Source organism: Bubalus kerabau, chromosome 7, assembly GCF_029407905.1.
Source record: "Bubalus kerabau isolate K-KA32 ecotype Philippines breed swamp buffalo chromosome 7, PCC_UOA_SB_1v2, whole genome shotgun sequence".
In the NCBI taxonomy this organism is placed as follows: Eukaryota; Metazoa; Chordata; class Mammalia; order Artiodactyla; family Bovidae; genus Bubalus; species Bubalus kerabau.
In genome coordinates, this window is record NC_073630.1 from 17,020,652 (window position 1) to 17,048,176 (window position 27,525).

Below are 27,525 nucleotides of genomic sequence, written 5' to 3' on the forward strand. Positions count from 1 at the left end.
AAGCTTTAACTGTTTTAGTAGCGCAAATACATAGGCATTTATGGCCTTTTTTCTGGGTTCAGGTAATAATGAATTTTATAGCAATATAAAAACAAAATCCGATTTTCTTCGTTGGTGAGATTTCATCTGAAAGCTGGAGTTTGATAATTCAGGAACTCAGTCAGGCCCCATGGCACACACACATATAGGGAACCTATTCCTGCACAGATAGATGGTCACAGTGGAAAACTACAGTCCAGTAAGTGCAGAGCTTACCCACATCATTGATTAGATGCAAACAGCTCATGTCAAACTGCTCCTTTAGTGGTCCTTAACATCCATCATCTTTGAGTCAGGTCACTATTCTGCACAACGCAAGCTGCTGAAAGGTGCTATAAGGTATGTTATAGCAGGGAATGTTAGGGTAATGTGGAATGTGGTCTCAGGCAGGGACTCCTCTAATTAGTGTGTAATGGAAGAGATGAAGTGATAGCACATTGACACAGATGGGCGGGGGCTAGCTGCTTGAGAGCATCAGTGTTGCACATACTCAACCTTGGTGGCTGATGAGCAGCTATTACGTGTGACAGGAGCCTGAGCAGGCAGCCCCCCCGACAGACTTCCTGTGTCACTGTGCCCTGGCTCTGGTGTGCGGCAGGCTCGCAGGGTCCCCTGTAGGGCTCCAGATCGGCTTAGTCCAGAGTCACACACATTCCCCACGGAACACCCTCCCACCACACTTCACACGCCATTCCTCAACAAGAATCTGGCCATGTGGAAATGAAGACGCATAAGAAAAGTGAGAGTTAACTGCAGTTTCTTCTGCTTCAGCAGGAAGGCATAATGAGCTTATGTTGATCGTGTTCGGTGTCTAGTTAGCATAATAGAGAAGGCTGACGTTCCCAGTGAACCTGGCACCTGACAAATTCTAAAGCTAAAATGATGTTTGTTTATAAGCCATTAGAAGAAAAGCAACATAATTAGAAATCTTTGAGATTACGGTCATGCCAATCAATCAGTTTTAGCTTCTTTCCAGTACACCCTAATTACCTCATCAAGACATCTAAAGAGCAATCGATAGTAATTATCTGATTACTATAGATCTTCATTATGTCCAAATTATCTCCCTGGGATGTCTAGAAGAAGATGCATTGTATTCCAGGAGGTAATTGTACCGAACAATGTATAATCCACACCCCATTCCTACAATCCACACGGACTGTCAGAGGAGATGGAGAACATGATCAGCTTTCTTGGCAGGGAGGACCACTGGTAAAAACCTAGACTGTCTATTGGTCATGACCTTGAGGTCAAAAAATCTAATACAGCACCACATTGTGACTGCAGGGTCTGAGTAGGAGGCAGCCCGAGGACAAAGCTCAGTCCTTGGCTTGTTCGGCATTGACCTTGAATCTCAAGGTAAAGAGCTCTCCCAGTGAAGAAAGAGATTGGCTTGGCTCAAGCCCTCTTTTGAGAAGAAGTACTAGGTAAAGTGCCATTTTAAAGAATATGGTGCCAGAGAACACACTCTCTCCACACTGTTAATTTCTCCACCTCTCCACTAACCAGGAGTGACACAAAGCTGCTAACCCAGAGCTGAGAGGAACCTGCCTATTCTGCCCTGTTCAGTTGAACAGGAACCCTGGTGAGAGATAAACTGCCCACCAGGACACATCCATGCTTGGAGCAAGGTTTCTGAACATCTTTGACTGCATATACCATCAGTCAAAACATTGAGCATGCATTTTATGTTTCTTTACAAATTATATATAATACTTTTGTTAATACATCAGTATGTTAATATGTTATAAAATATATCTAAAGTTAAAAGGATGAGCTAAGATGAATAGACACAGAAGTCCCCATATTGTCTATTTTTGTGCCCAAAGTCTCACTGGCCTGGGGCTGAGAAGCCCATTTTGGAGACTGCTGGTAGGGGCAGCTATCCCTCCACCACTACTCTGGGAGAAATTAGCCCAGGAGTAAATGATTTGGTAAGATGAATCCTTACCAAACTTAAACTTAACATTTTTTTTGGCTGGAGAAGAAACAGCTACCCACTCCAGTATTCTGGCCTGGAGAATTCCATGGACCATATAGTCCATGGTGTCACAAAGAGCTGGATACGACTGAGTGACCTTCACTTTCACTTTTCATACCCAGGTTGTGCAACGTCAAAAAAAACACAACAAAATAAAGGAGAAGAAAATAAAGTGCAAATGAAAAATATTAAAAGTGTGAATTAAAGATATTACAATCAATCAATAAAACAGCTCCTTGAAAACTAAAATCATCTAAAGCCACACATGAGACAGAAATGATTTGCCACCTACAGCTATTCCCATATATAAATGTTATGTCAGAAAACAGAAGAGGCAAGCCCAGTGGATAGGCTAATCAGGGTTTTGTTCCATACTGTTATGGTTTAACTGTCAGAGTTTCAAATATTTTTTATCTGATCTCATTTAATATGAATAAAACTTATATTTTAAAAAGCTTGATTCTCTGAATTCCTTCCGCATGAAATCATTTTGGTTATTATATGTATGATAACGGAGAAGTAAGAGACCATAAAAGGAACAAGATATGTGAATCAATAAGATACAGTTTGAGAGGTGCATGCTTTCCTCTTCGTATGAATGAGGAGCATTCAATCCTTCCTGGGAGCACTCATTCAGTATGCCTGCCAGGAACCACGCCAGGCTCTGGGACCTACAGACAAGTGAGCCTCTGTCCCAGCCGCAAACCACACTCACGAACCTTGGCTGGAGCAAGACCGACATATAGACATGTAACCCCAACACAGTGTGCTAAATTCTAAGACAGCTTCTTCCAGGTCCAGGCTGCTTTGGGGTCCCAAAGGTTAGGATATTTCACACACCTTAAAAAAGGACAGGAGTGAAATACATTTAAGGTCAAAAGATTTAGGAAGACTTAAGAGAAATATCGTGACCTTGGAAAGAAATGCCGTAGCGGGAATTAGGATCATCTAGGCTCGTTTTTCTTAGAGATATAAATGTCACCTTCCTCTGCAAAGGCCGTCCTCTATTCTGGCAGCACCCCCACCTCAGGGCCTTGTTGGGGCTCTGCTTCTGTAGAAGGGGTCACTTTCTGCTCGCCTTTGTCAGTTCCGTCTCCACCCCTCCAACTTAACCAGGAGAGACTCTCTCAGGGGTCAGTTGGCAACAGAAAGTCTCTAGCCCGTCCTTCCACAGGAACACTCACATGAACCCCGTGCTGCAGGGAGCTGGAACCCAGGGATCTGGGCAGTCCCGTGGGACAGCTGCTTCCCAGTGTGGTGGCCATCCCAAAGCAGGCTCCTCGCCAGCCCCACGTGAGGCTGTATTGATTCCAGGAGCCTGGGAGGGATTGTTCGAAAGGCAGAGACAAGGGATTCCACGCTAGAAACTATCGGCTTTCACAATAACCAATTAAACCAAGACATTATCCATGCTAAGCCATTATTCTGGGCCACTTAAGAGCTACAATAAATCCAAGCTGTTTTAAAGGTCTGTGTGTATGAGGGAGCCCCTCTGGCCTGTAACCAGCTCCCCCTGGCTCTTTGCAGGTCGGATCTGCCCCCATGAAGGTGTGGGGTAGGAGTCCTACAACTCCTAACCTCGATGTCCTTAAGGCCACAGCTCTTCACTCTGCCTCACTCCTGGGCTGGACCTGCCTGCCTCCCTGCTGCTGCAGCCCCTCCTCCTCCTCTTCCTGTGGGTCCTTCGCAGTGGGCCAAGCATCAGCCTCACAGCCAGTGCACACGAGAGCCTCCGGGATACAGCTGCCTACCCTCACCTGGAAGTACACACTCAGGAATGTGGTTAAGTCTCAATCTTAGGGCAAAGTGGTGACTTTGGACCAGGAACTGTGTGAGGAGCTGGGACCCTGGCTTTGCCCTCACACCCAGCGCTCACTCTTGTCTTCCCAACACCTGTGCTCAGATCCCCGTCCTGCTCAAGGTGTAGCCTCCTCTCTCACACCACTGCTCTAAGCTGAGCCTCCTTCCTTGAAGGCGCCTGTTTTAACCTCCAGTTTCTCAGGAATCCAATCCAATTTGTGGGTTTTCCAGCCTTTAGCTTCTCTCTCTCTCCCTGTTTTCTCTCCAGTGATCCTCCTATCTCTCCTCTCCTTTTTTTAGAAATCTTTATGGGCTTCCCAAGTGGCTCAGTTGTAAAGAATCTGCCTGCCAATGCAAGAGATGCAAGAGATGAAGGTTCAATCCCTGGGTCATGAAGATTCCCTGGAGGAGGAAATGGCAGCCCACTCCAATATTCTTGCCTGAAAAATCCCATGGACAGAGAAGCCTGGTGGGCTATAGTCTATAGGGTCGCAAAGAGTTGGAGACGACTGAGTGAGCACACAGCACAGGAAAGAAGAAACACATGATGCAACGTAAATCCCACATAACACATTAAAATCTCTTCTGGAAAAGAAGGTTGGAGGAGGTTAGATCAAGGCTTTGCTTCATTCTGTATTGCTTCTTTTTTGGTACTGTCTGGATGTGAGTGGTCCACACATTCTTTATTCTAGATGGAAATGCAGAGGCCTGAATTGGCTGTAGTCACTGCTGCCAAGGGGCCTGGGGGCAATGCCTGGCACCTGGGCAGGTGGACATAGCTCTTGTGGGGATATTACTAAGATTTCCATGCAGGCCAAGAGCACAAAGGGTGGCAAATGGAGCAGCAGCCAGCCTTGCATGCCAGGAGGCTTCAGTTTGGTTTGGTTTGGCTCTATGGCTCCGTGGAGAGGGACTCTCACTGAACACTCTGTGCAGGGAGGGTGCTGGACTGAGCATGGAAGACTGAGCTGTGCAGCAGGAGACCCGCACCCAGGCTTCTGCCACATGGACTCAGGGCTCCCCAGGCACCACGAACAAACCAGCAGGTGTTCAGAGCCTCACATACATTGAAGCTCAAAAGACAAGCCCTCAAGTGCTGTGCTGCCTGGTATTTTAAAAAATCCCATCTTTCACCAGCTTTTATGCAGCTCACCTTGGTCCTATTCACTCTTTCATCCTGTGCTGGAAATGACCCCTGTCATCCAGGGAGGAGGACTCCCTCTCCTTGCTCGAGGCTATCTCCTCTGCCTTCCAGCCTCAGGCCTGGGGTCTTCCAAAGCAGAAGGCTGTCCCCCTCCCCCGTGCCCTGCCAGCTTTCTAGCGACACCAAGCTCAGCTCCCCGTGGGCTGCCTTCTCCTCTGGCTGCAGAGCCAGCAGAGGGAACATCTGACTGTCAGCCGGCCTCCCCCGCCTGCCTCGGGTCACTGTCAGGCCCAGCGGCACTGCTGCTCTGTCTGTGTGCACACTGGGGAGCTCTGTGCTCCCCCTCCCCGAGTCTGTCTGCCATGCCTCGTCCCTAATAATAACAAGGTTGGACTCGGGTGACCACATGCACACACTTCCCGTCAAGTCGCCTCATTTCTGGGCTCTGCCTGCTGCTCCCGCAGCTGCTGTTGCCACGGATGCCTGGTCTGAGCTGCCGCTTCCAGCTGCCCAGTCAGGCCGGTTTGTGACACCCTTAAAGAAAATGCGGCAGGGCAGCACTCAGGGAAGTGGCCGTGTTGCTTATCTACCTCTGGGCTTATTTCTAAGGAAAAGCTTGTCTCACACATCTATGTATTAGGGATAGGACTTTTTAGGTTGTTCTAGAACTTCTGGAGCCTTCTTGTATTTCTTTGCACCCCTGAACATTTGTTTTTTAACTTCTAGGTAGTTTCTTGTTTTCTGCAATAAGAAAGTACTATAAGCTTAGTGTCTAAGGGTTTCCCTGGTGCCTCAGACAGTAAAGAGTCCACCTGCAATGTAGGAGACCCAGGTCTGATCCCTGGGTTGGGAAGATCCCCCGAAGGAGGGCATGGCTACCCACTCCAGTATTCTTGCCTGGAGAATTCCATGGACAGAGGAGGCTGGTGGGAATGCACGGGGTCGCAAAGAGTTGGACATGACTGAGCAACTAACACTTTCACTAGTGACTTAAATAACACAAATTTGTTTCCTTACATTTCTGTGGGCTGGAAGTCTGAGACAGGTCCCACTGCATTAAAATCAATGTGGTGGTAAGGCTACTTGCATTTCTGGAAGCTCTATGAAAGAATTTGCTTTCTGTCTCTTCTATCTTCTAGAGTTGCCCACATTCTTTGGCTTATGGTCCCCTTCCTCCTCCTTCAAAGCCAGCAATGGCATATCTCTGCTCCTTCTTCCATGGTCCTGTCTCCCTTTGACCATAGCTGGGAAAGGTTCCCCACTTTTAGCCACTCAGTGATTACATCAGACCTGTCCTGATAATTTAGGCTAATCTCTCCATCTCTAGGTCTGTACTTACAACAATACTTGTAAAGTCTCCCTTTGCCACGTAAGGTAACATCTTCACAGGTTCTGAACCTTGTGTGCAGATATGTCTTGGAGGAGCCAGTATTCCATCTTCCACAACTTATACTTCCTCTTCTCTCTTTCCTCCCCTTCTCTCCAACATAAATTCAACTTTGCAGGTCATTTCAGAAATATATGATAGGGCCAGGGCCAAGTGTCATGAGAAGATAATAAAGATGGCATAACTTGGAGACACCAAAAAGAAACTGGTCCTTAAGTAGCTGACCAGCCGCCCTGCTACGAAACCTGACACTCACACACAATTAGATCACAATTACAGTTAAGATCTTCTCTGAGCCATTGTCTTCCAAATGCCATTATAATCTAAATGCCCACCTAGGGACGATTAACATTACTGAGTGACTATTTTGTGCCAGCAAATTTAATAACTTTGGTCTCCTTGAATCTCTTAAGCGTCCCTGATACAGACCAAGTGACATACCAAAGAGGTCAAAGTCAGTGACCAGGTGATGAGCGATGGGACCAATCAAGTCAGTCGGCCTGACTTAAGCTTTTCTTTGACCCTACACTTCCTTCCACACACCAAGCAGAGAAAACACATTTGTTGTTATTATCTAATGCATGTATTACATGTATGAATTGGAAAATTAAAGATTTACCAAGCATGGCCCGGCCCATCAGAACATGACCCAGTTTTCCCCACAGCCAGTCCCTCCCATCAGGAAGCTTGTACAAGCCGCTTATCCTCATGCATCAGAGAGCAGACAAAAGAAGCAAGAACTACAATCCCACAGCCTCCAGAACGAAAACCACAATCACAGAAAGGTAACCAAAAGGATCACATGGATCACAGCCTTGTGATCAATGAGGCTATAAGCCATGCCACGCAGGGCCACCCAAGACGGATGGGTTATGGCAGAGAGTTCTGACAGAATGTGGTCCACTGGAGAAGGCAATGGCAAACCACTTCAGTATTCTTGCTCAAGAACCCTATGAATAGTATCAAAAGGCAAAAGATATGACATTGGAAGATAAGCTCCCCAGGTAGGTAGGTGTCCAATATGCAACTGGGGAAGAGCAGAGAAATAGCTCCAGAAAAAATGATGTGCCTGGTGGTGAAAGTAATGGCCAATGCTATAAAAAAAAAACTCTTTTGTTGACATGATGGCTACTCCATTTCTTCTGAGGGATTCCTGCCCACAGTAGTAGATATAATGGTCATCTGAGTTAAATTCACCCATTCCAGTCCATTTCAGTTCGCTGATTCCTAGAATGTTGACATTCACTCTTGCCATCTCTTGTTTGACCACTCCCAATTTGCCTTGATTCATGGATGGGCTCAATAAAGGACAGAAATGGGATGGACCTAACAGAAGCAGAAGATATTAAGAAGAGATGGCAAGAATACACAGAAGAACTGTACAAAAAAGATCTTCATGACCCAGATAATCACGATGGTGTGATCACTGACCTAGAGCCAGACATCCTGGAATGTGAAGTCAAGTGGGCCTTAGAAAGCATCACTACGAACAAAGCTAGTGGAGGTGATAGAATTCCAGTGGAGCTATTCCAAATCCTGAAAGATGAAGCTGTGAAAATGCTGCACTCAATATGGAAGCAAATTTGGAAAACTCAGCAATGGCCACAGGACTGGAAAAGGTCAGTTTTCATTCCAATTCCCAAGAAAGGCAATGCCAAAGAATGCTCAAACTACCTCACAATTGCACTCATCTCACACGCTAGTAAAGTAATGCTCAAAATTCTCCAAGCCAGGCTTCAGCAATACGTGAACTTCCAGATTTCAAGCTGGTTTTAGAAAAGGCAGAGGAACCAGAGATCAAATTGCCAACATCCGCTGGATCATCGAAAAAGCAAGAGAGTTCCAAAAAAACATCTATTTCTGCTTTATTGACTATGCCAAAGCCTTTGACTATGTGGATCACAATAAACTGTGGAAAATTCTGAAAGAGATGGGAATACCAGACCACCAGATCTGCCTCTTGAGAAATTCGTATGCAGGTCAGGAAGCAACAGTTAGAACTGGACATGGAACAACAGACTTGTTCCAAATAGGAAAAGGAGTACGCCAAGGCTGTATATTGTCACCCTGTTTATTTAACTTATATGCAGAGGACATCATGAGAAACGCTGGACTGGAAGAAACACAAGCTGGAATCAAGATTGCCAGGAGAAATATCAATAACCTCAGATATGCAGACGACACCACCCTTATGGCAGAAAGTGAAGAACTAAAAAGCCTCTTGATGAAAGTGAAAGTGGAGAATGAAAAAGTTGGCTTAAAGCTCAACATTCAGAAAACGAAGATCATGGCATCTGGTCCCATCACTTCATGGGGAATAGATGGGGAAACAGTGGAAGCAGTGTCAGACTTTATTTTTTGGGGCTGCCAAATCACTGCAGATAGTGACTGCAGCCATGAAATTAAAAGATGCTTACTCCTTGGAAGGAAAGTTATGACCAACCTAGATAGCATATTCAAAAGCAGAGACATTACTTTGCCAACAAAGGTCCATCTAGTCAAGGCTATGGTTTTTCCTGTGGTCATGTATGGATGTGAGAGTTGGACTGTGAAGAAGGCTGAGCGCCGAAGAATTGATGCTTTTGAACTGTGGTGTTGGAGAAGACTCTTGAGAGTCCCTTGGACTGCAAGGAGATCAGCCCTGGGATTTCTTTGGAAGGAATGATGCTAAAGCTGAAACTCCAGTACTTTGGCCACCTCATGCGAAGAGTTGACTCATTGGAAAAGACTCTGATGCTGGGAGGGATTGGGGGCAAGAGAGAAGGGGACGACAGAGGATGGGATGGCTGGATGGCATCACTGACTTGATGGACATGAGTCTCAGTGAACTCCGGGAGTTGGTGATGGACAGGGAGGCCTGGCATGCTGCGATTCATGGGGTCGCAAAGAGTCGGACATGACTGAGCGACTGATCTGATCTGATCTGATTAAAAAAAAAAAATATTGCATAGAAACCTGGAATGTTAGGGCCCTGAATCAAGGTAAATTGGATGTGGTCAAGTAGGAGTTGGCAAGAGTGAACATCAACATGTTAGGAATACCTGAACTAAAATGGACGAGAATGGGCAAATTTAATTCAGGTGACCATTATATCTACTACTGTGGGCAAGAATCCCTTAGAAGAAATGGAGTAGCCCTCACAGTCAACAAAAGTCCAGAATGTAGTACTTGGGTGCAATCTCAAAAAATGACAGCATGATCTTGGTTCATTTCCCAGCAAACCATTCAACATCATAGTAATCCAAGTCTGTGCCCAACCACTAATACCTAAGAAGCTGAAGTTGAATGGTTCTATGTAGACATATATCACCTTCTAGAACTAACACCTTAAAAATATGACCTTTTCATAATAGAGGATTAGAATGCAAAAATAGGCAGTCAAGAGATACCTGGAGTAACAGGTAAATTTGGCCTTGGAGTACAAAATGAAACAGGGCAAAGGCTCACAGAGTTTTGCTGAGAGAATGTTCTGGTCATAGCAAAACCATCTTCCAACAATACAAGAGATGACTCTACACATGGACATCAGCACATGGTCAATACTGAAAGCAGTCCAATGTCTTTGCTGCCAAAGATTGAGAAACTCTATATAGTCAGTAGAAATAAGACCTGGAGCTGACTATGGCTCAAATTATCAACCCCTTATTGCAAAATACAGGCTTATGTTGAAGAAAGCAGGGAACACCACTAGACCATTGAGGTATGACTAAAATCAACTCCCTTATACAGTGGAGGTGACCAATAGATTCAAGGGATGAGATCTGGTGGATGGAATGCCTGAAGAACTATGGATGGAGGTTTGTAACTTTGTACAGGAGGTGGTGACCAAAACCATCTCCAAGAAAAAGAAATGCAAGAAGGCAAAGTAGTTGTGTGAGGAGGCCCTACTAATAGCTGAGAAAAGAAAAGCAGCAAAAGGCACAGGAAAAAGGGAAAGATATACCTAACTAAATGAGTGATATACCTAAGAAAATACCAAGGAGAGATAAGAAAGCCTTCTTAAGTGAACAATGCAAAGAAATAGAGGAAAACAACAAAATGGGCAACACCAGAGGTTTCTTCAAGAGAATGGGAGATACCAAGGAAACATTTCATGCAAAAGAAAGACAGTGAAGCCACTCAGTCATGTCCGACTCTTTGCAACCCCATGGACTGCAGCCTACCAGCCTTCTCTGTCCATGGAATTTTCCAGGCAAAAGTACTGGAGTGCGTTGCCATTTCCTTCTCCAGAGGATCTTTCCAACCCAGGGATCAAACCTGGGTCTCCCACATTGCAGGCAAACGCTTTACCATCTGAGCCACCAGGGAAGCCATTTCATGCAAAGATGGGCATGATAAAGGACAGAAATGGCAAGGACCTAACAGAAGCAAAAGAGATTTAGAAGAGGTGACGAGAATACACAGAAGAACTATAAAAATGACCCATATAACCTCAATGGTGTGGTCATTCACCTAGAGCCAGACATGCTCAAGTGTGAAGTCAAGTGGAACATAGGAAGCATTACTATGAACAAAGCTAGTGGAGGTGATGGAATTTCCAGCTGAGCTTTTTCTAATTCTAAAAGATGATGCTGTTAAAGTGTTATACTCAAGACGCCAGCAAATTTGGAAAACTCAGCAGTGGTCACAGAGCTGGATAAGATCAGTTTTCATTCCAATCCCAAAGAAAGGCAATGCCAAAGAATTCTCAAACTGCCATACAATTGCAGTCATTTCTCCTGCTAGCAAGGAAATACTCAATATCCCTCAAGCTAGGCTTCAACAGTACATGAACCAAGAACTTCCAGATGTGTAAGCAGGATTTAGAAGAGGCAGAGGAACCAGAAATCAAATTGCCAACATCTGTAGGATCATAGAAAAAGCTAGAGAATTCCAGAAAAACATCTACTTCTGCTTCATTTACTATGTTAAAGCCTTTGTGTGGATTACAATAAACTGTGGAAAATTTTTAAAGAGATGAGAATATCAGACCACCTTGCCTGTCTCCTGAGAAAGTTATAAGCAGGCCAAGAGGCAACAGTTAGAAAAGGACATGGAACAACAAACTGATTCAAAATCAGGAAAGGAGTGCATCAAGGCTGTATATCGTCACCCTGCTTATTTAACTTCTATGCAGAGTACATCATGTGAAATGCTGGGCTGGATTAATCACCAGCTGAAATCAAGATTCCCAGGAAGAATATCAACAACCTCAGATATGCAGATGAGACCACTCTAATGGCAGAAAGCAAAGTGAAACTAAAGAGCCTCTTGATGAGGGTGAAAGAGAAGAGTAAAAAGCTGCCTTTAAATTCAACATTCAGAAAACGAAGATCATGGCATCCAGTCCCATCACTTCACAGCAAATAGATGGGGGGAAAGGGGATACGGTGGCAAATTTTAATTTCTTAGGCTCCAAAATCAATGTGAATGGTGACTGTAGCCACGAAATTAAAAGATGCTTGCTCCTTGGAAGAATAGCCATGACAAACCTAGACCGTGTATTACAAGGAAGAAACATCACTTTGCCGACTAAGGTCCATATAGTTAAAGCTATGGATTTTCCAGTAATCATGTAGGGATGTAAGAGTTGGACCATAATGAAGACTGAGCACTGAAGAACCCATGCTTTTGAGTTGTGGTGCTGGAGAAGACTCTTAAGAGTCCCTTGGACAACAAGGAGATCAAACCAGTCAATCCTAAAGAAAATTAGTCCTGAATATTCACTGGAAGGACTGATGCTGAAGCTTCAATATTTTGGCCACCTGATGTGAAGAGCTAACTCACTGGAAAAGATCCTGACAGTGGGAACAACTGAGGGCAAGAGGAGAAGGAAAACAGAGGAAGAGATGGTTGGATGGTATCACTGACTCAATGGACATGAGTTAGAGCACACTCCAGGAGAGAGTGAAGGACAGGGAAGTCTGGCACGTGCCAGTTCTTGGGGTTGGAAAGAGTCAGACACACCTTAGCAACTGAACAACAACAAGTCCAAATATATTAATTTAATTTCAGAGACCATGGTCCAAAAAATATGAAATGTAGGTCACACTAGTTTTGAGGTGGTTTAAGGGAAGTGAATGAAAAGATATGGCTAGTGGGGCCAACCCAATGGAGGGCCAGCCTTCGTTGGCCCAGAAGAGGCAGGGGTGAGGTGTCCTGGGTTCAGCAGGGTCACATCTGGCCATGGAGGGGACATCAGAGCATCAGTGAGGAAGCACATGTGGCAGGATGAAATAAAATCTTTAACAGCTACCTCAGACTATCTTATGACTGCATCTAAGAAACAGGGTCACACAATTACCAGCTAGATTTCTGGCTTTCATTGTCAGTGTTTCTTTCATCTTTCTCTTATCTTTTCACATAATATGATCTTTCACAGAGTTACCGTGTTATAGCCTGGACTAGGGTATGTGATTACTACATACCCTAAGTAACACAAAGACAACTCTATTCCATGGCAAATGACTACGTAAAGCATGCGGCTGCTACTGCTGCTGCTAAGTCACTTCAGTGTGTCCGACTCTGTGTGACCCCACAGACGGCAGCCCACCAGGCTCCCCCGTCCCTGGGATTCTCCAGGCAAGAACACTGGAGTGGGTTGCCATTTCCTTCTCCAGTGCATGAAAGTGAAAAGTGAAAATGAAGTTGCTCAGTTATGTCCGACTCTTAGTGACCCCATGGACCGCAGCCCACCAGGCTCCCCTGTCCATGGGATTCTCCAGGCAAGAGTACTGGAGTGGGGTGCCATTGCCTTCTCTGTACGTAAAGCATGGTACACATCATTTGGATCGTATCGCATACACATTTGTCAGAAATTCAATTTACATGATTGAATGTATGATACATGAGACTGCCCATATTATATGCACATAACTCCCCTTTTAGGTTCAGAGTTTTTTATAAACCTCTTTATTAGGAAAGGACAGTCAGAATTGCACTCCTAGGATAGCGGGACAGAAATTACTTACGTTGACACTGATGTATGTTTCTCCCTGTAGTGTTTTTAAACTTACCCCAATATAACCTTGTTCTCTATTAACTTCTGGTCTATTTATATTAGGATTTAAGCCTTTGCAAAAATGAAAGGCAAATACCAATATTGCTTTAATCACCTGAAGAGAAGTCAAAGAGAAAAGCTGTGACATACCCAACTCAATCCTTTCAATAGATGTGACCTCTCTATTTGAGAACAGAACTGGTTCTAAACTATTCTCACAGTTCCTAGCACCTTCATATCTTTACATGAACTCAGCTCCCACACTGCTCCCACTTGTCCTTCCAGTACACGAACAGGGCAAAAAAAAAAAAAAAAAACAAACACCATCTGAAGGGTGCATAAAAGAATTCCACCATCTCCCAGCAGCCTTGACGTTTACTCCAACAGTCACTGCCAACATTCTAATTCAATATTAATGTTTCCATGTTGCAAAGTACAGCTTTTAAGTTTCAGGTGACTGGTTTTGCTTCCAGGTTTTAACACAACTCAGGGAAATTGTCATAAAAGCTGCCAGATTCAAAGAGGTGGGTGGGAAGATGAAAGGATGCATCAGGGCTGCAGAGACAGACTGATGTGGTGTGTCCTTTTACTTTTTCCCCATCCGCATGGACAATGTGACAGAAAGTGAGAATTAATATTCCCAGCATGTTCAGATCCAAACACTGGGCTGGCCTTTCTCTAACAGCTCTTCAAACTGTGTAGTTCCGACCCCCAAGAATGAGTGCTGCGTTGGGCTCCCCTCTCAGCTCCTTGTCCAAACCTCTGAGGATTTCTGCAATTCAGAAAGACTTCCCAGTCCACAGCATTAACTCTAAGAAAATATCAAGTCTGGGGAGACCCACTTCCAGGCATTGCTTGCTAAGCTGGAGACACAGGTGGTGGAGAAGTTGGATTAAAGCTCCAATAAGAAAGTAGAGTTGCTTTCCATCAGAGCTCAAACTAGGTGAGAAGAGGTTGAAAGAAAAGGTCTGAAAAGTAAAGAACAGCAGCTGAGTGAGTGTCCCTTGGCTGATACCACAGGCGTTAGGTCACGGCAACCGGAAGGAGCTGTGGTTCTATCAGGAATTTGGGGAGAGTGCAGAGGCTTGGAAGAGATGTGTGAAATCTCAGGAGTCGAGGAGAGATACAGAAAAGGACTGCGCAGAAGCAGGAGAGCTATAGCTTAGGGCAGATGTCTTGAGGGTATAATATACTCGATCAGAAATTTATAATTTTTTTAGAGAAACTCAATAGGCTGGAAGCAGAACTGGAGGGCTTGTTCTGTGGAGGTCATCTGTAGCCATGGAAATTAGAAAAACCTGCAGCATGATAGGGACTGCATTGAATCTATAGATTGCTTTGGGTAGTATACTCATTTTCACTATATTGATTCTTCCAATCCATGAACATGGTATATTTCTCCATCTGTTAGTGTCCTCTTTGATTTCTTTCACCAGTGTTTTATAGTTTTCTATATATAGGTCTTTAGTTTCTTTAGGTAGATATATTCCTAAGTATTTTATTCTTTCCGTTGCACTGGGACGACCCAGAGGGATGGAATGGGGAAGGAGGAGGGAGGAGGGTTCAGGATGGAGAACATGTGTATGCCTGTGGCGGATTCATTTTGATATTTGGCAAAACTAATACAATTATGTAAAGTTTAAAAAAAAAAAAAAAAAAAAAAAACCTGCAGCAGCTTTAGATGGCAAATAATTTCTGAGTGGAAGTGAGCTCCCTGGAGATATGGGTAAGAGCAGATGAATGTTTGTGGAGCAGGAGACCAGGGAAGGTTGAGGCAGGTCTTTCTTCAAAACAGAGAGCAGCTTGCGTGCACCTTGAAAGAGAGATGCAAGGTCGGATGCTTTCACTGGTGGCGATCTTGGCTGGTGGAGACTGCAGTTCCTACTGTGGATGAAGAGCACCTACACTGGAGGGTAGGCAGTGCAGAATTAGTAGGCTACAACTGGGCAAAGGAACTATGAATATGAGATGCCTTTGAATTTAAGAGGATGAGGGAATAAAAGGAGTGGAAAGAAAGAGCACGAGGCAGGTACTGCTAGGATGGAAATCTGTACTGAGGAACTGACTTGGGTAATGAACCACGGAGTAACAGAGTAAAGAATAATAAACAGAAAAGCCAGCCCAGAAGTAGATCAGTGCCCCAGAAATAGTCAGCGGTATGAGAAGTACTGAAACTTTTCCTCTTGGCCTCTTGGTTAGTTAGGGGTGTGGTCCTTACTGTAGAGACTGCGGGAGTCACATATTAGTTGGGAGATCCAGTTACAGGTAATGTGAGCAGCTGAAGGCATGGGTGAGAAATTAATTTGAGGTTATAGGAAAGTTTGCCCTCAGTAGAATTAAAGTGCCAGAAAGACCTCAGCAATTGTTTAGTAGTTTATAACCTCAGTTGCACAGTAGAATAACACAGGCAGTGCTCAAACAAAAACCAAACCCAGTATTTACACAGATCAGATCAGAACCTTTGGGCTAGAACCCTGAAACAAGCCCTTTTTGTAAAAAAGCCTCCCAACTGACTCCTATGTGTGCTGGATAGAGCACTACTACTTGGGATTCGGGATGAGCATGGGTGAGGAGTGGGTGGATCTCAAGGAGGAGGTATTTGGAGGGGTGGCACAAAAGACGGTATTTACCTATAACAGCGATGAGAGGATCAGGGAGATGGGAGGGAGGCTGCGGGGGGAACATGGGCAGGCAACGTGCCAAGAAGGCAGAATTTTGGTAATGAAGGGCATTTCTGAGTTAATGGGCCCCAAAGTTCCACTTCGAGCATGGGCATAAGGCAGTTTTGGCAGGATGGAACTAACACTCTCTTCGGTGTGCTGGGTTACCTATAACTAGGATTTTGGTATTTCTGCATTGTTTAAAGGCCACGAGGTGCAAGAAAGCCTTATTCATTATTTATGTTTCTTTCAGGCTAAGTGTTGGATCCCCTAATGGTGAGAATTTATAAACGTCTATTTGGAAAGCACTGACCATAATATAAACTGCTCTTGGGTTGTTTTTACTTCTTAAACCTGTTTGTCAGTCTCTCTCAGTGTTGACCATTTTGCATCTCTTCTCACTAATTATAATAAAAATTATTTTATGAGATCTAACTTTTTTTTGGCAAGGATTTGTGTATGTCTGTCGAGAAGAAAGGTCAAGAGTGCCCGAGTATGAAAATTACTTGTATGAATATAAAATGTGTGTATCAGATATTTCAGATACGATATAGATCTTCTATGGATGCTTTTTGCAATGATTTTTCTTTGAATTACTAAAAAAAGTTGCCTTAATCAGACCCCGTGGATTGCCGACAAACAGTTTTTCCTAAGAAGGATTTATGCCTAGGATGATTTCTATCCTGACTGTGCCTTGGAAGTATCACATTTACAAAGAATATAAAAGAAATAACCTCAAGCTTTACACAAGAGCTGTGTGTTCACATCATTTAACATCAGGAACTCCTACAGGCTAAACCATCAAAAACTTATCCAGGGACCAACTGTGGTTCATCTCCTCATGGATACAACCTGCAACACTCAGTTTTCATGACCCAGAAGTACTCTCTGGATGGAAATTCCAGAAGGAAATACCCTGAATTTCAGAAAAAGTCTCTCTTCCCTGGGCTTCCTAGATGCATCTTTGTCCCACTTCTCCACTTCCTCCTCTGAGTGTTCCTCCTCTTGTAGCTCCTCTGTTGGCTGCCCCACATCTCCCTGGCAACGGCAGGGCTCCCCCAGTCCCTGTGCTCTAGGGTGTGGCTCTCTGGGCAGCCCACTTGAGAAGCAGAGTCCAGACGGCCACCAGCTGCCTGGGCATGAAGCCTGCTATTTCCACCTGACAGCTGTGTGACCTAGAGCAACTTACTTAACCTTTCTATGCCTTGGAGTACACAGCTGAATAGGGACAGTGGGGTCCCACAGATTGTTGTGAAGATTCAGTGGGTTAATAAATGGTATGTAGGGACTTCCCTGGTGGTCCACTGGCTAAGGCTCTGTGCTCCCACTGCAGGGGCCCTGGTTCCATCCCTGGTCAGGGGACTAGATTCCACATGCCACAACTAAGGGTTCACATGCTGCAACTGAAGACTCTGCATGCTGCACCTAAGACCTGGCAGAGCCAAATAAATAAAAAGCTATAAGAAAAGATACTTAGAATCTTGCGCAGCACAATGGAAATTCTCAGTAATGTTTCTTATCTTTATTCTCTCTCTCTACTCTCCCTTGATATTCTTCCCAATCATCATGGATGACAAACATCAATGCTGTACGGCTGGTTCCTCAAACTCTCAGGATCTGCTCTTGGCTGGGAGAGCCACACCTATATTTCTAACTGTTCATTGGGCATCCTGGTCCTGGTGTCTAATCCGTACTCTAATTTGATACACCCAAGGCAAAGTCACCATATCATGACTCCAGAGCTACCCACCCCCAACTCTGCTACTATTACTTAGAGGCAGACCTGACCTTCTGCTCCACCCTTTCAGGGTTCCTAGTCTCCAGGGACTGCAAGAGTTACTTATTAGGACCTTTCCTACCTGTTTCCCTTCTTCTCACTCCTCTGCCTTCACCCCAGCTCTATCACACTTTTCTTAACTTGACTCTGTCTTTACACTGACATCAGACTAGTATTTCTAATACATATTTACAGTCATGTCTATCTTCTATTTACATCTCTCCAATGATTCTTCATTAACTAAAGAAACGGAATCTCCACGCCTCTCTCTGATCCTCAAGGTCCCTCTGAACAAGACGCCTATCTATGAATCTAGGCTTTCTGGAAATAAGATGCTGTGTGGAGTCTGTATTTACTGTTCCCTTTGTTTCTTCATAAGAATATTGTTTTATTGATTATGCTAAAGGCTTTGACTGTGTGGATCACAATAAACTGTGGAAAATTATGAAAGAGATGGGAATACCAGACCACCTGACCTGCCTCTTGAGAAACCTATATGCAGGTCAGGAAGCAACAATTAGAACTGGACATGGAACAACAGACTGGTTCCAAATAGGACAAGGAGTTCGTCAAGGCTGTATATTGTCACCCTGCTAATTTAACTTATAAGCAGAGTACATCATGAGAAACGCTGGGCTGGATGAAGCACAGGCTGTAATCAAGATTGCCAGGAGAAATATCAATAACCTCAGATATGCAGATGACACCACCCTTATGGCAGAAAGTGAAGAGGAACTCAAAAGCCTCTTGATGAAAGTGAAAGTGGAGAGTGAAAAAGTTGGCTTAAAGCTCAACATTCAGAAAACGAAGATCATGGCATCTGGTCCCATGACTTCATGGCAAATAGATGACCAAACATTGGAAAGAGTGGCTGACTTTATTTTTCTGGGCTCCAAAATCACTACAGATGGTGACTGCAGCCATGAAATTAAAAGACGCTTACTCCTTGGAAGTAAAGTTATGACCAACCTAGATAGCATATTCAAAAACAGAGACATTACTTTGCCAACAAAGGTTCGTCTAGTCAAGGCTATGGTTTTTCCTGTGGTCATGTATGGATGTGAGAGTTGGACTGTGAAGAAGGCTGAGCACCAAAGAATTGATGCTTTTGAACTGTGGTGTTGGAGAAGACTCTTGAGAGTCCCTTGGACTGTACGGAGATCCAACCAGTCCATTTTAAAGGAGATCAGTCCTGAGTGTTCATTGGAAGGACTGATGCTGAAGCTGAAACTCCAATACTTTGGCCACCTCATGCGAACAGTTGGCCCATTGGAAAAGACTCTGATGCTGGGAGGGATTGGGGGCAGGAGGAAAAGCGGACAACAGAGCATGAGATGGCTGGATGGCATCACTGACTCGATGGACATGAGTTTGGGTAAACTCCGGGAGTTGGTGATGCACAGGGAGGCCTGGCGTGCTGCGATTCATGGGGTTGCAAAGAGTTGGACATAACTGAGTGATTGAACTGAACTGTTTCTTCATGCTGTTTCCTTCACCCAGAATCTCGTGTTTCTTCCCCATTATTGATGGTCAAATCCTCGCTTCCTTTAGGGCCAATCTCAAATGTTAGCTCCTTTTCAGATTTCCTCAAAATAATATGACACCTCCTTCTTCTGCATTCCCATAAAACTTTGCATTCACCTATGGCATGTATCGGAGAAGGCAATGGCACCCCACTCCAGTACTCTAGCCTGGAAAATTCCATGGATGGAGGAGCCTGGTGGGCAACAGTCCATGGAGTCGCTAGAGTCGGACACAACTGAACGACTTCACTTTCACTTTTCACTCTTATGCATTGGAGAAGGAAATGGAAACCCACTCCAGTGTTCTTGCCTGGAGAATCCCAGGGACAGGGGAGCCTGGTGGGCTGCCATCTCTGGGGTCGCACAGAGTCGGACACGACTGAAGCGACTTAGCAGCAGCAGCATTGCATGTATCATATTTAGATATAGTTAGAACTGGACATGGAACAACAGACTGGTTCCAAATAGAAAAAGGTGTATGTCAAGGCTGTATATTGTCACCCTGCTTATTTAACTTATATGCAGAGTACATCATGAGAAACACTAGACTGGAAGAAACACAAGCTAGAATCAAGATTGCCGGGAGAAATATCAATAACCTCAGATATGCAGATGACACCACCCTTATGGCAGAAAGTGAAGAGGAACTCAAAAGCCTCTTGATGAAAGTGAAAGTGGAGAGTGAAAAAGTTGGCTTAAAGTTCAACATTCAGAAAACGAAGATCATGGCATCCTGTCCCATCACTTCATGGGAAATAGATGGGGAAACAGTGGAAACAGTGTCAGACTTTATTTTTCTGGGCTCCAAAATCACTGCAGATGGTGACTGCAGCCATGAAATTAAAAGACACTTACTCCTTGGAAGGAAAGTTATGACCAACCTAGATAGCATATTCAAAAGCAGAGACATTACTTTGCCAACAAAGGTCCATCTAGTCAAGGCTATGGTTTTTCCTGTGGTCATGTATGGATGTGAGAGTTGAACTGTGAAGAAGGCTGAACGCTGCAGAATTGATGCTTCTGAACTGTGGTGTTGGAGAAGACTCTTGAGAGTCCCTTGAACTGCAGGGAGATCCAACCAGTCCATTCTGAAGGAGATCAGCCCTGGGATTTCTTTGGAAGGAATGATGCTAAGGATGAAACTCCAGTACTTTGGCCACCTCATGCGAAGAGCTGACTCACTGGAAAAGACTCTGGTGCTGGGAAGGATTGGGGGCAGGAGGAGAAGGGGACGACAGAGGATGAGATGGCTGGATGGCATCACTGACTCGATGGACGTGAGTCTGAGTGAACTCCGGGAGTTTGTGATGGACAGGGAGGCCTGGTATGCTGCGATTCATGGGGTTGCAAAGCATTTGACACGACTGAGTGACTTGAACTGAACTGAACTGATGGCATGTATCACGCTCTGACTTGTCTCCAAGTCCTTGGCATACTTTTTTTCTGTCTCCTTCTAGATCATAATGTCTTTGGAGGCACTCACTATATGCTTTAAAGCTTCAAATGGGATAAAATGAATGGCAGTAATAGCACCAGGAATTAAGGCCATTTATTCTATAAAGCAGAAGCCTGTTGTCAAATGCTAACCGTCTTCCACACAGTCCTCATAAAAAGAATGGGAAAGCATATAATGAAGTAGCACACAAGAGGAACATAGAGTGTGAGCAATTATGCCAGCTCCTTTTGTAGGAAGAACACAGCTGAGATAAACATGGAAGCAGGTTATTTACCATCCACGCATCTCATTGCCAAATTCTCCCACTTCTAAATTTTTCATTAAAAGAAATCAAGGAAGGTAAACAAAAGTAGCCCTTGGGAGGCATCAACAGAATGGAAACGGCATATTTACCAGCAGGGCCTCAGATGAAACGTCTAATTTGTTCTTGTAATGGCATCTTTGGGGGCCAAACACTTGTGTTCATGCACTTGGTGCACGTACACACACAACCCGTCTCTAGGTGCGAAGTGCGCGGACCAGGCTGGAGCCACCTACCTTCAGGGCATCCTGAGTGTCATCCAGGCAGTACACTCGGAGGCTGTACTCCAGCGAGGAGCAGCAGAGTGGCCCGAAGATGGCCAGCTTCAGGCGCTTTGCGGCTGCTTTGGTGGTGGACTGCCCGACCAGGGCGTAGGTGCCGAGGTTCTCAGAGAGGAGGTGGCAGGCCTCCACGTCCAGCTGGATGTAGCACGGGGTGGTGAAGTTCTCCTCGCCAACCACCACCACGTCCTGCGGGACAAGAAGGAGGGGCAGTGGCTGAGCCTCTGATGGCCATGATGGTGGCCAGTGGAGGTGCAAAGAGCAGGACCTTTACCCCTGAGTTTTGATTATTCCTTTTCCTGCTCTTTTTTCTTTCCCTGACTTTATTATACTTTTATTTCCATTCTTCATCATTCTCTCCCTTACTTAGTTTGCCTGATAACATGCTTTATTTAGAAGACGTTCATTTAGCCTTTTTTGATCTTTCAAGAATCTACATTCTGGGGTCTACCTAAAATTCCAAAAGAAATTTATGTTATCCTTTGAACTTCAGTATATTTGAGTTGATTATCTGTTTCTGACCATTTGCTTTAATCCCTAAATAGCTAATTTAATCCAAAAGTACTCTTTTAAGTTTGATGTGATTTCAGCATGGTAGTTTTTCCCCTAAAAATCTAGGGGCTTGAAAAGAATTTTTAAAAAATAATTAGGAAAATTAAAGAATTATGCAATACCATTCTACTGAGTTCTCCCAAACTCACCTATCAATTACTTTTCCAAAGTGATACACTGCTTTACCTCATAATCTGGGCTCGTGGACTTTGCTAAAAGCACAGTATGGCAAACTCTATGCATTTGGCACATGTTATTTTTCATGTAAGCCTTTAAGCAGTCTACTCTTTTAGATTTTTAATATTTAGCAAGAAATAAAAACAAGCGGCACTGATAACTGTATTAACCGGGTTTTGATTTAACCAAATGACTCCGGCCACAGAAATCATCTGAAAGACCAAGCACAGAATCCATAAAACAAGAGTCACAATTCCATGGCAGAGAGGTAACAGGACTGTGTGAAGCAGACTGGGCAGAAGACAATAGGGAACGGCAGAGACTGCGGTGAAGCAGAGCGCAAGCCAGTCTACAGAGCTCAGCGTCCACCTGTCTTCAGTCACTGCAGCCCTGCAGGAATGGGCCCTCAGTACTTTAACTGTAAGCATTTTTGCTGTAGGCATTTTTGCCTGGTAATTAATGAGTGGTAAAGCCGTTTTGCCATAAAAGGTGAAATAGTAAAAAATAAAAGAGACATTAACAAAAATAATAAAACATGAAAACATGAATAACAAAAATACTTTATTTTGAAATAAAAAATATTTTAAAACATTTGAAATGTGTGCAGATTCATGACAATACTGTACAAATAACCTGTTTTTATTTTGAGGGTTATATATATGCCCTTGTCTTCAATATCTTTCATTCCTAGTATTATACATATTTTTGGTTGTTCATGCATCTCCTTATTTGGCATTTTGCTTTTCTTTTGCAAAAATTTCTTCCTAATTAAGAGAAGTATGTTTCCAAATACCAGGATGCATATTTATAATTGAGCTTTATATTATGTCATAAACGTCTCTACACCATTGCTTGTTCTTGGTTTACATTCTCACATGTCCCATGACAGATGTTCCAAAATTCTATGAGAAAAGTGTGCTCAACTCTGTGCCTTTTCAGCCCTTGGCCTCTTTCAGATTTATGGAATATAAAAATGTGAGTACGTGTCAGTGGAGAGATGAAACCAAGCTGTCAACTTTGGTTTGAGGTTGACCAAAGAGGTGACCAAACTGTCACACCAAACTGTCCACCAGTTATTTTATCTTTTACATCAAAATTGTCTTATGACCAACTAGTTATGTGGCAAAAATGCTTGTGGAAATAAAGATGTCTATGCCAAAGATGCTTACAGTAAAAGTACAGTAAAAGTACCAGGTACAGCAGGAGTTCAGGGTTAGGGAGGACACAGCCTTTAATTTTTCAAGAGAAGTTGGAAGTTCAGATTTTGCTTTTTGAAATCATCCAACTTTTAATTCATTCAAATTTAAAAGAGAATTTCATGTGGGAGAAATGAAATCATGTGAGGGCACAGCCCAGGCTCTACATTAGGCTACTTAGTCTCTGCAGAGGCAGCAACCAGGTTATTTTGCTTCCTACCGTATCTATGTGGGCCTGGCTCATGGTGAGCAAATGGTTATTTATCAAAAACACGAACAAACATTTCATCATAAATTGAGTCCCCAGGGCTTGTCACAGCTTTGAAAGTTGCCACCTCAGATGGCTATTTATTAGTTAGCCCTTGCAACATCATCTGAGCTACACCATGGCTTGTGTTTTAACAGCATTCATGAAATCATTTCTTCAGCTGAATCCATACCTAAAGATGAAGCTCTAACTGAACTAAAAAGGAGAGAAAGGTACTCAGCACCTCTAGGCTTATTTCAGCTCCAGAAGGACACCTGCAAAGAAGCTGCTTTCTCCCGCAGGGCAAGGACAAGCCTTGAGTGTCATTTCCTGATGGCGTGTTACAGAAAGCCTCCTAGAAGAAATGGCAGAGGACGAAGATGCTCCCTGTTCCCGTCACAAATAGAATTAGTGTTTTCATAAGGATTTCCCTCTTCTACTCTTCATAACTTTTTCTTTTCTTTTCCTCTTATTATTATTGTTATTGCTATTATTACTCAAATCCAGAAATACAGTATTATGGTAATAGGTGAAGAATCATGCCAACAAAGTAGGGTCCCTTGAGATTAAGACTTTTATGTTTCTGATATAAATCATTTAAACTTAAATGGAATTGAAACTAGACCTGGTCAAGTCCAGTCTTAACATTAAGTATAGCCCTAGACTTTAATCCAGGTCCTCTTGCAAGAAGCGATGCTCACATGACCAAGATGAGAGTACGTCTGTAGAGAGGACATTCCAGATAATCCCAGGGACACCCTGCTATGCTTCTATCTCTACTATTATTTTTTCCTAAAATATTAGGAGTTGAGTCTTAATGTTATTTTTTTTTCTATAATTTTCTTTCCCAAAAGAAAAATACTGTAAGTAATCACAAAATACATACAACACATGTCATGTACTGTGCTTAGTTGCTCAGTCATGTCCGACTCTTTGCAACCTTATGGACTGTAGCCCGCCTGGCTCCTCTGTCCATGGGGATTCTCCCATGCCAAGAATACTGGAGTGGGTTGCCATGCTGTCCTCCAGAGGATCTTCCCAACCTAGGGATTGAGCCAAGACCTTTCGCAATGCAGGTGGATTCTTTACCATCTGAGCCACCAGGGAAGCCCACATACAACATGCATATTGGATAATTCTCTTGTAAAGACTACACAAATCACTTTTTTTTTTTTTTAAGGTATTAGGTATAGACTTTTCATGGTAAATATAACAAATCCTTTTGCACTTAATTTCAGGTTTAACTGCAGGGTTCTGATGGAAAGAGCAGGATCTGTTTAAGGCACTGCCCTTAAGAAGTTCCAATGGCTGCAGCTACAGACAGCCAAGGTGCTACACACAGTCTTCATTGTATTGGAGCTTAGGATACACACTTCCTGCTTTCCCAGGTTAAATTCAGACCTATTTCCAGGCTTGTTGGCAAGTAAGTCCTAACATTTTCTGACCCAGGTGCAATGTTCCTCTACCTGAAAATTAAAACACACACACACACAGGCTTCCCTGGTGACTTAGATGGTAAAAAATCTGCCTGCAATGTGGCAGACCCAGGTTCAATCCGATTGGGAAGATCTCCTGGAAAAGTGAATGGCTACCCACTCCAGTATTCTTGCCTGGACGAGTTGTCCATGGACAGAGGGGTCTGGTCAGCTACAGTCTCTGGGATCACAAACAGTCAGACACAACTGAGTGACTAACACTTTCATTTTCATATCTATATATATACACACTACATATATATATATATATTTCCCTTCCCAAGATAGTATGTATATTCAAAAGGGATTTATGTAAGACTCTTAAGTGCACTTTCCCTATGAGTTAGCTAATGACTGGCCATCATTTTCTTCATGCTTACCAGTCAGTAGATAAAGCACTCAGGAGCCAGTGTCTGACTGTCTGTCTCCCCTCTCCCCCTCCCTCTCTCTTTCCCTTCCTCTCTCTCTCTCTCATTTTGAGTATAAGCTAAAATTCCACCCATGTTTTGCTTTAAAAATAAAAGCCTTCCCATGATCGTCTGTGCTTATCCGCATGAACTGCACCTTTATCCCCGCAGAGGCTCACCTCCCACTGTCCCTGCGCTGCCTGGTTCTTGAGCTGTATCTTCCAGTCCTCGGTGCTGGGATCTGCACAGTGATGCATAGTGAGGATGACGGGGCGGGTCAGCAGGGCTCCTGGAGGCCCACAGCTCACCACAGGGGTCAAGAGAGTCTGAGAGTCCTCCATGGGCGGCCTGGGAGGGGAGCAGAGATTGCATGGTGACAGTTCTCCAGTATTTAGGTACTATGTACTCACTGAGATTTCAGATCTACAGTTGCACAAATAGTTTCCTCTTGGAGGTTTTACTTTTGGAGGGTGGATGGTAGGTTGAGGCAGAATTAAGTATGAAGACATGCATTTCATACCAAGACTTTGATCTTGTAAGACTTGAGGTCTTTCTGATAATAGTGACTCTGCCTGCATCTCTTTGATCCTTTCCTTCAGACACAAGTCTGCCTTTGGTAATTTCCTCTAAATTCATGTACAGATACTTTCAGGGTGGAATGAGATGGAACAGAGTCCTTATGAAGTTACATAAGCATTTTTTTTCTGTTAATACTTGCCAGTAGTTTCATAGAGTTTTAGATACTTTTGTGTTTTTATGACCTAACTTGAAAAACACTTCAAAAAAATCACTTTAGAATAAGGATACCCTAGAGCTAAACTTCTTCCAAATGACTTTCAGAAATAATTCAGGCTAGTATACCAGTTTCATTTTTTCAAATATGACCAAGGAAGAACAGAGAACTGTATTTCTACAGCAATTTAAATGGATATTTCTCTACATGTATACTTCATTCATGGTGGCTTAATGGTACAGAATCCGCCTGCGATGCAGAAGACCCGGGTTCGATCCCTGGGTCAGGAAGATCCCGTGGAGAAGGAAATGGCAAGCCATTCCAGAATTCTTTCCTGGATAATCCCATGGCCAGAGAAGCCTGGCAGGCTACAGTCCATGGGATTGCAAAGAGAAGGACACAACTGAGCCACTGAACAACAATAATAATTCATACTCTGAGAATTTGGGTGGGAATGACCTTCAAAGATACAAATTCTTTAATTCTATGTTTCTTTTTTCTTTTTAAATTGCCTTATTCTTTCCCTAAGAAGAGTGTAATTAACAGGTAATGAATAAATTAACTCAAGCTGTCAGCTGGTATGTGAGGACAGAGCCCCAAGGTGTTGAGTGGACTGCCCAAGCCTCACAACCAACAAGGGCTCATGCTGCGACTAAAACCAATGCCTTTGCAAACACAACACTCAAAACCGTGCTGTCAGAATAGCCTGACTTAAGAAATCCTGGGCTCACAGAATTTTAGAGGAGTAAGGACCCTCAGGGTCAACAAGCACAGAGCTTCTCCAACAACATGCTGACGTCTGGTTGGTAGTGAGGGGTCACCTCACCTATTCTCAACTCAAATTTACAAAAACTTCTTAGTTGGAGTGAATACAAAGTGCCTTCCTGACACATCTCTCCACATATTCTTGACCTGCTTTCTCTCCACTTTGACATTAAAGAGCCTCTCAAACATTTAGAGATTTTTATATCTCTAAAAACCTTCTTCCAGACCAAACTTCCTCAATTTTTGCAACTTCAGCTAGAAAAGCATGGTTTCCAGGTCTCTCTCCATAATTCCATCTTTCTGTTCAGAGAGATGTCTGTCAGCTTCATTGTCTTCACTAGAGTGAAGCATTGTGAAATGAATGGAAGACCATCTCCCCTTGGTGTCCACCCAAGAGTGGTTCCAAGGACCCGCCTGCAGACACCAAAATCCCTGGATGTCCAAGTTCCTTATATAAAAGGGCACAGCATTATATTAAATGGCATATAACCATTATATAAAAATTATATAACTACTACAAAATTTCTTTAACCATTTATAACCAAAATTATATAACAATTACATAAAATGATATATAACCTATGCACACCCTCTCACATACTTTAAATCATCTCTAGATTATTTATCATACCTAATACAATGTAA

At 43.6% G+C, this 27,525-nt stretch overlaps 1 protein-coding gene across 5 annotated transcripts in view; it reads right to left on the reverse strand.

Moving 5' to 3' along the window:
• Positions 1 to 27,525, reverse strand: part of UNC5C (unc-5 netrin receptor C) — a 436,417-nt gene that overhangs the window by 12,102 nt on the left and 396,790 nt on the right. For all 5 annotated transcript variants that reach the window (XM_055587671.1, XM_055587670.1, XM_055587673.1 and 2 more), the window contains 2 exons: positions 25,562 to 25,730; positions 21,284 to 21,517 (listed from right to left, as the gene is read on the reverse strand). In XM_055587671.1, the coding sequence (XP_055443646.1) occupies positions 21,284 to 21,517; positions 25,562 to 25,730 (403 nt within the window). The remainder of the gene's footprint in view (positions 1 to 21,283; positions 21,518 to 25,561; positions 25,731 to 27,525) is intronic.